Here is a 10,892-nt window from a genome sequence, read left to right on the forward strand (position 1 = left end):
TCTACCACACAGGTGATGTAGTGAATAGGTGTCAAGATAACAATGATATTTTCTTTAAAGGAAAAGGGGTTTCTTTATGAAATCAATTATTAAAATTTCGTGTCTTTCTTTTAACATAAGAGAAATTGATTTTTTTTCCTACTTCGTCTTGATCTAAGGTTCGCGAGCAGAAAGATGAATAAGTTTCAATTGACCAGAACTTAACTTCATCCTTGTAATTGTTAGTTTAATGCCCATTTTTCGAGTAATGTTCTGTAAAATCATATTATGAATTTACGTTCATTTATTTGCGTGTTATAATTTGAAGTGATTGTCTAAGGTTCCATGATTATAGAGGATGTTTCAAATTGTATACTCGATGGATCGGGTATAGTAAGACACAATTTGTGATGTGATCAAAATTATATCGTTCACAATCAGTTCAAAAAGTTGGATACTTTATGTTGATAAGATTGTATTGTTCTTATTAAGATTTGTCTAGATCTTGAAAATAGGAACAATAATGTGTTTCGATGCACATTGAACGTGACCGCGTAGATGACTCATTTGTGACCGTTTGAAATGAGAATCTACTTGATTATCAACTAGGTCATCTAAATCTTGAGTGAGTAATGTACCTTTGATTGCTAGTTCAAGTTCTTTGAGGTACCAATGAGTGAAGTCTTAAATAGAAGATTGATCTCGGTGCTCTGGGAATTGGGCCGAAATAATTAGAGATCATATACTTACAATATTGGAATCCATTAATCATTGAGATGAGACGATTGTCACTCTAAGGTATTTTCCTAGGCAAATTGAATCTAAACTCAGTAGATCGACGATGAGATCGTTGGACTTTATATTGTGATTTGATCACAACGAATTTGCCGTATGAAAATGGGACTTAGAGGGTAATGCATGTTGAAGGGCAAAACGGTCATTTTGCTAGTTTCAACATATTGATGGTCAAATGAGGGTTGACTTGTGAAACGATAATCAGAGGATATTGTTATTGGATCATAATTTGCTTCTATAACTATCACTCGACTTGAGAGTGCAATCTCGATTTTTGGTAGAATAAGCCGGGATTAATAGATGTATCTCAATTGGTCAAGACTTGACCCAATTAAAAAATCTATTGGAGTTTGGGTCATGTGAGTCCAATTAGGTCACTCTCTTGGCTCCAATAAAAAATGTGTGACTTAATTGACCTACTATAATAAAGTCTAAGGAAATTTGTGCAATTTCCAAACCCTAATAGGTCATTATAAATATTTTGGTGATTTTAGGGTTAGCCACTTTTCACATTCCCCAAAAAGAAATAACACCTAGTGGAGAACAAGGGAGAAGATCTAAGGGAGGAAGCAATTGGCTAGACCATTAATAGCTTCTTCAAAAAGGTTATCATCTCCCCTTTCTATAAATGTAAGGATTTAATAATTCAATGATCTTAAGGTCAATTAAATCCTTATTTACATGATTTTAATATTCAAAGGAAAATTAATTTCTTATTGTGATGATTAAAATTCATTAACCAACAAATAGTAATGTGTTATAAACTTGAGGGAAAAAAATAAAAATATAGAATCCAATAAATATTTACATTTTATTGAAAACCAAAGCCCTATATATAGGGAAGAACTAGGATTGTAAGAGATACAATAATCATATAACTAGGATTATAGGGATATAATTATTTTTCTGTAATTAGTATATAATTGACAATAACTTGTTCATTGTCGATTTTAATTAATAATGATATTGTTTATTTCCAAACCTACCTGTCTAATTATAGGCAGCAAATGTTATTTCCAAACCTAAGTTGCAAATGTTGTTTCCCTATGTTTGATAGAGAAAATGTAGTTGAAAGATTTTTATGAAAACCAACCACATTCAGTGACATATTATAAAATGAAAGAAAAATATTACAATAGGAGATCATATTAAGCCCAAATCTGGTTTAGATAAAAGTAAGGTTTTTATTATTATTATTATTTTTTTAAAATCAAAATTGATGGAATGTGTGGTTTAAAAGTTATAGATCCAATGAAACGTATGATTATAATTAATTATTGACTTTGATGTAGATTTTAAATCACATTTAAAGTTGGACGAAACATAATTAAACATGATTAGATGTGGTACTTAGATAGTATTTATGTTAGTGCAAATATCAAATTGATAAAAACTAAAAGAAGACAACAAAAATTATTAAAATATACAACATAATACTTGTAATTAAAGACGGGTACACTTCCACAAAGTAGTCCCCAAACAAAGACCACAGATTATTTAATTAAAGAGATCTCCAAACAGAGATCTACAAGTTTATTGACTCAACCAGGCATTTGCACAAAAGCATCAAGCGATTACTATCTCCTCGATGAAAGGTTCGTTGTCTGTCGCACCAGCCTTTGCCTCCTCAGTAATTTTTGTTGGAACAGAGTCTGCAACTGCAATCAATGAGGCGAAATTTTAGTGCAACTGCATAAGGAACCCAGATTCAATCTGTAAGCCGACATATAATTAAGTTTATGTTTACATACGTGGGCAAGGTCCTTGGCAAAGACACGGTCCATATAGTCCTGAACAGCACCATGGCAAACCCAGACTTTTGCAGTATGCTTGACAAAGTTGCGGGTCACATCCTAGAGCATTCACTACAGGAGGACCACTCATAATACGATTACGTGGGCAAATTTCTTGGCAAAGACACGGGAAACTCGGACCTTCGCAGCATGTTGGCAAACCCTGACTAGAGCAGTGTTGTTGACAAAGTTGCGGGTCACATCCTAGAGCATCCACAACAAGGTGACCACTCATATCAGCTTAATACAAGAAAAAGAGTAAAAGATACACTATTTTATTACACAAGCACAGTTCAATATATAAATGTATGATACGCTCCAATGTAAAAAATGCGAATGCTTTGGTATGAAATTATAGTTGTTAAGGTTATTTATTTGGTAAATTAACGTGCATGCATGCCTAATTAAAGGTAGTTGAAAAGCTATGGAGTTGAATAAATTTCAAACCAGTGGATAGGGAAACCAACAGCAGGAAGGACACCACTGCAAATGACTTCAAAGCGATCTCCATAATTGAAAGAGAGATTAAAGGCAGCTTTAGTGAAATGTGAATGGGAAGAATACCGGCTTGAATCTCTTTATATAATGTTCAAGAGTGTGACGATGTTGTGATGGCACGTGTGATATGTGTGCGACAACATCTTTTCAAGTGGATGGTTTGCATGAAATGTTGACACGTGAATTTCTTGAGGCTGCTGGATCTGCTTTTGGATTCTTTTATGGGTTTAAAAACTTCATGTGGCTTTATTGGAGTTAATTGTGGGTGTGACTTTTGAAAGAAATTGCTACAGTACCCAACTAAAACTAGGGGTCGCTCCGGACTCATGAAAGTTGATTGAGGAGAATTCACCAAAGCACACAGGTAGTGAGATGTTAATGACCACAAAAAGAAAGAAACTAATAAACATGTGATTATGTTCTAAGAAGAGGCAGTAAAGGTTTTATAGGCCGCCAACATCATTGATGGAAATTTAGGCATGCTGATACAAAGTGTAGGATTAGGAGAATAGAATAAGGAGGGATAACATTAGAGATACATATTAATTTCGATTATGATGTATCATTTTAATACGGAATTCAGTATTATATCATATTAGAAAAAATACAATTAATAAAAAGTAAAGAAATATTGAAGTGTTGAAGACTTTCCCAAACACCAGGGAACGCAACTTTCTAATCAACAGAAATTACAATCCCAAGTCCCTTTTTATTTTTGATGATGGGGAAACCCATAGTCGCTACTTTTTGAGTGAGCACTGGATAAACTCTCAAATTGATGCAATAGCCTGCGAACCACACCAACCAGGTAAACCGCATTAGGCAGGTCCTGTGTGACAGGCTCGATCGAGAAATTACTGGCAGGGGGAATCGAACTCATGATCAAAGGTTTCCACGCTCACCTACTTCACCAACTTGGCCACCCCATGAGGCACCCAAGTCCCTATTTATTTATTTTTTAATGAAATTTTGAAGCCTTTCTATCACACCAGGAAAGTAATTATCAATTAAGCATCTATTTTGTAGAAATTAAAATTAAAATTTTAAATTTAAATCAAAGTCAACAATTGATTTTAACAACATATTTTATAGGCCTCATAACTTTTTCAATCATACATTTATCAGCTTTTATCAAAATTTATTAAAACCTAATTTTAATATCAAACGAGGATCAAATTTTTGTATTTTGTAATAAATCTCATTTTGCTCTAATGAAAGTAAATTACGTGAACCGTAGAGGGTAAAATCGACAAAATGGATTAGCTATCTATCTATCCTACTCAACCTAATGAAACGTAAATTTTGTCGGCCTCATTTTATTTTATTTTATTTCTAAAGTCAGCATCATATCTTACGGACTAATTTGCACCACAATTAGTCTCCCAAGTCTTTTGCCTAAATAAATATATGCACTACAATCACAAGTGAACAGAAATTATAATAAGTGAAGTAAGTTCAAGTTTGGATTTTACCATTTGTTCAAGTGAGGTTTTACAAGTGTTGAGTACCATAATTACTTTGAAAGGTCTTTTCATATCATATAATTGAGATAAATGTAAAATTTTTCATACCTTCATGAATTACTGAATAAATGTTAGAAAAGAAACAAAACAATATAGAGACTTTTTGTTCATCTAAAACAATAAAATAAAAAAGAAAATTATATATATAAGAAGCATGTTTCCGAAATGTTTATAAATAAAATAGAAATAAATGGTGGATAAGTAGATATTACTTATTGTTCCCAATAATTTATGGTTAAAAATAATTTGATCATTTCTTGGTTCTCCTTCTTCTTCTTTCTTGAAAACCTCACTCGAGATTCCTAATATCCGTTTCTTACTTGGTGAAGATGATTAGCTCCTCCTTTCTGACTTTCGGTTTCTTACTTGGTGAAGATGATTAAGAACTGCTAAATGGATACTGATTAGGATTTGTGGTGTTATCAGGAATAGTACACTTAGGGTATGTTTGGATCTAAAAAAAATAAGTCTCCATAACTTTATCTTTTGTAATTTGAACATTTTGTATTGTTGATATCATTTGAAGACTGTTCTACTATAGAGCATTATTCACTTCTGTGGATGCTTAACAAGGTAATAGATATGGATGGAAATCTAAGCATGTTGATAAAAAGTGTAAGATTAGGAGAATAGAATAAGGAGGGATATTCATTAGAGAGATTTGTATTAAGGTGAATATGAAGTATTATTTTAGTATGGTGTTTCGTATTATACCACATTAGAAAAATGATATACAATCACTAAAAACTGAAAAGAAAAAATATTTTATGTATAAATAATCTTTAATCGTAATTTTATTGACTATACTTTTATGTATACTTAATTTTTGACTTCTACGTCATTCTTTTCTTATAAGTAATTTGTATTTTTGTACTTACAACTGAATTTTTTTACTTATTAGTAAAGTTTTACTTTCTATGAATTATTTAACATAGAAGTGAGTGTTTTATAAAAAGTTTAATTTTTTACATGTGAGTGAATACTTTTTTAATTTTTGAGTTAATTTTTACTTGTATAAATGGTCTTTTCATGCCATTGTATAATTGGGACAGAAATAAAAACTAAAAACACATGTTATACAAATTTTGGATTAGATATTAATACACAAAAATCATGTGAAATAAATTTAGTAAGTGACGTTTCAGTTTTGTGGTACTTCATAATTGAAGACAAGTAGATACAATAGTTTGAAAGGTCTTTTTCATATCATTGCATAATTGCGACAATGTAAAATTTTTCTAAGCACATTTATATCAAAGAGTATTCTATACATTTTAATCAATTTCGATATTTTCTAGAATTATTTATACTAATGGCTCCTCCATAATTTTTTTTTCCAATCTAAACATGACATTACGAGTGTACCAAAATTTTAATAGGTGAAATTTTAAGGATCTAAATGGGTTACTCAAAAAGTCAAAGGAATGAATTGAAGATGTTGAAAACTTTGAGGACCTGGGATGAAAATACCTTGCGAACGGTGGGTAGGAGGTGTGAATGTTTCATAGAACCAGTCATGTCGTGCCTTGCTGCCCAATTTCCTAGTTCGAGTTGGAAACATAATTTTTAAGGTTTGCGGGTATTATAATCACTTATTTTTTATTTTTTATTATTATTTTATTATTTTTTAAATTTTTTAAGTAGTACTTCGTAATGTCTTGGAGCAATTGCAAAAGAAGAATTCATTGGTATATCGGGCAAATTGATGAGAAGACGACGACACAACTCAAGATCATTAAAAGGATTCTAGATTGGACAAATGTATTCATCTTTTTTCATCTCTCTATCTAGTTTTCTCTATCATTAAAACTTTATATTCTTGTTACTGATCATATCCAGCTTAACACAATTATCTACATCGTGTCAATTCGAAGTTGTTCATTTTTTGTTAAAATCTTGTTATTTGTGTTGTTTGTTTATTATTTTATTTTGATGATTGTTCAACATTAAAACGTGTTTGTGATTTATATTGTTTTCTAGAGGTTTGATATAAATTAGCTCATGGTAATAATCAACATAGGGTATGCTAGTTGATAGAAAAATCGGCACACCCTTTGAAATCAAATGAGATGATCTTTGTGAATAATGAATGCTTATGTGTTCGTAGTTTAACTAAAATTAATTAGGTTCACATATGAGCATAGAATTGATAGAGGCTTTTTGATTAAAACTGGATCTTGATTTTCAATTTAGGCAAGAATTTAACAATTGAAAGGTAATTGAGAAGTGAATTAGGATTACAACGGTAGATTGTTGATCTTTGTGCTTTGCTTGATAATTTTACACATCTCTTAATATGTTCTCAAATCGTGTAGTTAAGTTGTTAATTAGGGGAAAAATTCATAACCTAAAATATTAATTGTGTGTGTTTTGCTAAATTTAGTTTTAATTAAAGTAAAGTCTATATTTAACCTTCGTGGGACTATATTTGACTTATCATTATATTACTTGTGTATTGTTAGGCAATTTGGCAATTTGTTATCAAACGACCTCCCCCGGGCTATGATGTTACTCGGTTTTATTTTTCAGTCAGCTTATCCAAATGACTGATTAGAAATTTAACACCACAATCGAGACGATATAATCCAAAAGTTAATTGGGTCACTCGAAACAACCTAAATATTTTAGTGTTGCTCGTGGCCCAATCTGCTTCCTTGGATGGCCATAACTGAGAGAGATTACAAGATTAAGAACTGAGTGCTACTTTGATTTGTTTTGATCTAAAAGGGCACTGATTAGGATTTGTGATGTATCAGGATTAGTGAGCTTAGGGTATGTTTGGATACTAAAAAAATAAGTTTCCATAACTTTATCTTTTGTAATTTGAACATTTTGTATCATTGATATCCTTTTGAGACTGTTCTACTATAGGGCATTATTCACTTCTGTGGATGCTTAACAAGGTAATAGATATTGATGGAAATCTAAGCATGTTGATACAAAGTGTAAGATTAGGAGAATAGAATAAGGAGGGATATGCATTAGAGAGATTTGTATTAAGATGAATATGAAGTATTATTTCAGTACGGTGTTTCATATTATACCACATTAGAAAAATAATACATGTGTAAATAATCTTTTATCATAATTTTATTGACAATAATTTTATTTATAAATACTTTTTTAATCAGAAATAAATTTTTTCACGTATAATTAATTTTTGACATCTACGTCATTCTTTTCTTGTAAGTAATTTGTATTGTGGTACTTACAAGTGAATTTTTTACTTTTAACCAAAGACTTCATCTGTAAGTGAATTATTTTTCTCATCGTAACTTTTACATGTTAGTGTAATTGTGCATAAATTTTTACTTATTAGTAAAGTTTTACTTACTATAAATTATTTAACATAGAAGTGAGCGTTTACAAAAAGTTTAATTTTTTACTTGTGAGAATAATTTTTTTTTTAATTTTTGAGTTAATTTTTACTTGTATAAATGGTCTTTTCATGCCATTGTATAATTAAGACAGATGTAAAAACTAAAAACACATGTTATACAAATTTTAGATTAGATATTAATAGTAAAAATGGTCCCCATGTCTTTTGTTTAAATCTAAACACAAAAATCAGGTGAAAAAAATTTAATAAGTGACGTTTCAGTTTTGTGGTCCTTCGTAATTAAAGACAAGTAGATACAATCGTTCAAAAGGTCTTTTTCACGTCATTGCATAATTGCGAGAATGTAAAATTTTTCTAAGCACAATTTTATATCAATGAATATTCTATATTATTTAAATTAGATTCGATATTTTCTAGAATTATTTAAAGTAATTGCTCCTCTATATTTTTCGTCCAAATCTAAACACAACATTACTAGTGAACCAAAATTTTAACAGGGAAAATTTTAAGGATCTAAATGGGTTACTCAAAAAGTCAAAGGAATGAATTGAAGATGTTGAAAACTTTGAGGACCTGGGATGAAAATACCTTGCGAACGGTGGGTAGGAGGTGTGAATTTTTCTTGGAGCAATTGTAAAAGAAGAATTCATCCATATATCGGGCAAATTGACGAGAAGATGACACAACTCAAGATCATTAAAAGGATTCTGAATTGGATGGATATTTTCTCCATTAAAACTTTATATTCTTGTTTTTGATTGTGTCAAGCTTACACAATTATCTACATCATATCAATTCAAAGTTGCTCATTTTTTGTTAAATTCTTGTTATTTGTGTTGTTTGTTTATAATTTTATTTTGATGATTGTTCAACATTAAAACGTGTGTGTGATTTATATTGTTTTCTAGAGGTTCGATATAAATTAGCTCATGGTAATAAAAAACATAGGGTATGCTAGTTGATCGAATCGGCAAACCCTCTGAAATCAAGGGAGATAATCTTTGTTAATAATAAATGCTTATGTGTTCATAATTTAACTAAAATTAATTAGGTTCACATATAAGCATAGAATTGATAGAGGCTTTTTTTATTAATACTGGATCATTGATTTTCAATTTAGGCAAGAATTAACAATTGACAGGTAATTGAAAAGTGAATTAGGATTACAACAGTAGATTGTTGATCTTTGTGCTTTGCTTGATAATTTTAACTCTAAGATCTTAATATGATCTCAAATCACGTAGTTAATTTGTTTATCAGGGAAAAATATTTCATAACCTAAAATATTAATTGTGTGTTTTGTTAAATTTAGTTTTAACTAAAGTAGAGTCTATAATTAACCTTCACGGGACTACACTTGACTTATCATTATATTACTTGTGTATGATCTATCACTTTTATGATATATTGTTGAAAATTAAACTTGATTCATGAATGATGAAAAATATTAAATTTCATACAAGAATTAGTTTATTTAATATTCATGTATTTATTTAAATCATGTATCCAAATGGTTCTTTGTATCCTATTATTCATAGTTTATAGGAAAAGTCATTAATTAGTCTATTAAGTTCATACAACGTATTTGTACCTATAAAAAGCCTTGCGCTTGAGACATTTTATTGAGCCAAGCATATACAAATATTTTTGAGAATTCTCTGAATTTTTCTCTTTAGTTTTTCATCCCATAATTTTTTATTTCCAACAAAATGGTATCAAAGCCATTTCAAAGATGAAGAGTTCATTTCCTTTTGTTGTTCCCAAACTAACAAAGGAAAATTGTGGACATTGGAGCATATACACGAAGGCTTTGCTCAGCTCACAAGAGGCATGGGGAGTTGTAGAGAAAGGCTATGATGAACCAGAGAATGAAGGAGCTTTAAGTTAAGCTCAAAGGAATGCCTTGCAAAGGTACCGCAAGTTAGATCAACACGCTCTCTCTATTATTCACATGGGCTTAGATGAAGCCATGTTCGAGAAAGTTGTGTCCACAACAAAAGCTAAGGAAGTTTGGGAGATTCTTGAGAACAATTTCAAGGGATTTGAAAAAGTGAAGAAAGTTTGCCTTCAAGTCCTTCGTGGGGAGTTCAAATCTGTGCACATGAAAGAGTTTGAATCTGTCTTTGACTATTTCACTAGAGTGTCTTCCATTGTTAATTATATGAAGCGGTACGGGGAGAATATTGAAGAAAGTCTTGTCGTCGAGAAAATTCTTAGATCACTTGACTCAAAACTTGAGTTTGTTAGTATTGCCATTGAAGAGTCTAATGACATGGATACCATGACCCTTGATCAACTCATGGGATCCTTGCAAGCATATGAAGAAAGATTGAAGAAGAAAGGAGAACCGGTAGCTCAAGAACTCCAAACAAATGTCTCCTTGGGAGGTCAGTAGAAAGAGCAAGGGCGATCTCAAAGAAGAGGTCAAATTCATGGTCAAGTTTGTGGTCGTGGTCGTAGAGGAAATTATGGTCATGGTAATGAAAGAAATGATGGAAAACAAAATTTGAATAATGAAGGATCAAGCAATCAATCGAGAGGACGAGGTCATTGGAACTATAGGTCCAAGAGAGGTGGCGGAAGAAGATATGACAAGTCCAATGTTCAATGTTACACTTGTCATAAATATGGTCACTATGCTTCCGAATGTAGGAGTGACACCAATAGTAATGAAGAGAGAGTGAATTATGTTAAAGCAAAGAAAGATGAAGAATTGTTGTTGTTGTTGGCAATAAAAGAAGAAAAGGATAAATAATCGTGGTACCTTGACACCGGTGCTGCCAATCACATGAGTGGCAACAAGGAGTTATTCTCAGCAATAAATGAGTCGGTAAAAGGCAACATTATTTTTGGAGATGAAACTAAAATTCCAATAAAAGGCAAAGGTGACATTCTTATTCGTGCTAAAAATGGAAGTCATCTTTTGATTTCTCAAGTTTATTATGTACCTACTTTGAAATCTAA

At 31.2% G+C, this 10,892-nt stretch overlaps 2 protein-coding genes across 2 annotated transcripts; one reads left to right on the plus strand and one right to left on the minus strand.

Annotated features, from left to right (window-relative positions):
- Positions 1–2,172: 2,172 nt before the first annotated feature.
- On the minus strand, positions 2,173–3,138 carry LOC111399221 (keratin-associated protein 10-8-like). Its single transcript, XM_023026487.1, has 3 exons — positions 3,015–3,138; positions 2,526–2,771; positions 2,173–2,432 (listed from the first exon to the last, which is right to left on the minus strand). Exons 1-3 carry the CDS (start codon positions 3,076–3,078, stop codon positions 2,341–2,343), a joined length of 402 nt encoding a protein of 133 aa, XP_022882255.1. The 5' UTR covers positions 3,079–3,138; the 3' UTR covers positions 2,173–2,340.
- A 6,741-nt stretch (positions 3,139–9,879) lies between these two features.
- On the plus strand, positions 9,880–10,683 carry LOC111398209. The gene is made up of 2 exons (XM_023025142.1): positions 9,880–10,315; positions 10,448–10,683. The coding sequence occupies exons 1-2, from the start codon at positions 9,880–9,882 to the stop codon at positions 10,681–10,683; spliced, it is 672 nt and encodes a 223-aa protein (XP_022880910.1).
- Positions 10,684–10,892: the final 209 nt, after the last annotated feature.

This window comes from Olea europaea, chromosome 8 (genome assembly GCF_002742605.1).
Source record: "Olea europaea var. sylvestris chromosome 8, O_europaea_v1, whole genome shotgun sequence".
NCBI classification, from domain to species: Eukaryota; Viridiplantae; Streptophyta; class Magnoliopsida; order Lamiales; family Oleaceae; genus Olea; species Olea europaea.

What these genes read in the sequence shown, in the direction of transcription:
- LOC111399221 (XM_023026487.1), bottom strand. Translation starts at nt 3,078, where the DNA reads ATGGAGATCGCTTTGAAGTCATTTGCAGTGGTGTCCTTCCTGCTGTTG. An exon ending in GTTGGTTTCCCTATCCACTG is followed by an intron (nt 2,772 to 3,014) that starts GTTTGAAATTTA and finishes TGGATGCTCTAG; the next exon opens with GATGTGACCCGCAACTTTGT. An exon ending in TTGCCAAGGACCTTGCCCAC is followed by an intron (nt 2,433 to 2,525) that starts GTATGTAAACAT and finishes CATTGATTGCAG; the next exon opens with TTGCAGACTCTGTTCCAACA.
- LOC111398209 (XM_023025142.1), top strand. Translation starts at nt 9,880, where the DNA reads ATGGGCTTAGATGAAGCCATGTTCGAGAAAGTTGTGTCCACAACAAAA. An exon ending in AACAAATGTCTCCTTGGGAG is followed by an intron (nt 10,316 to 10,447) that starts GTCAGTAGAAAG and finishes TGAATAATGAAG; the next exon opens with GATCAAGCAATCAATCGAGA.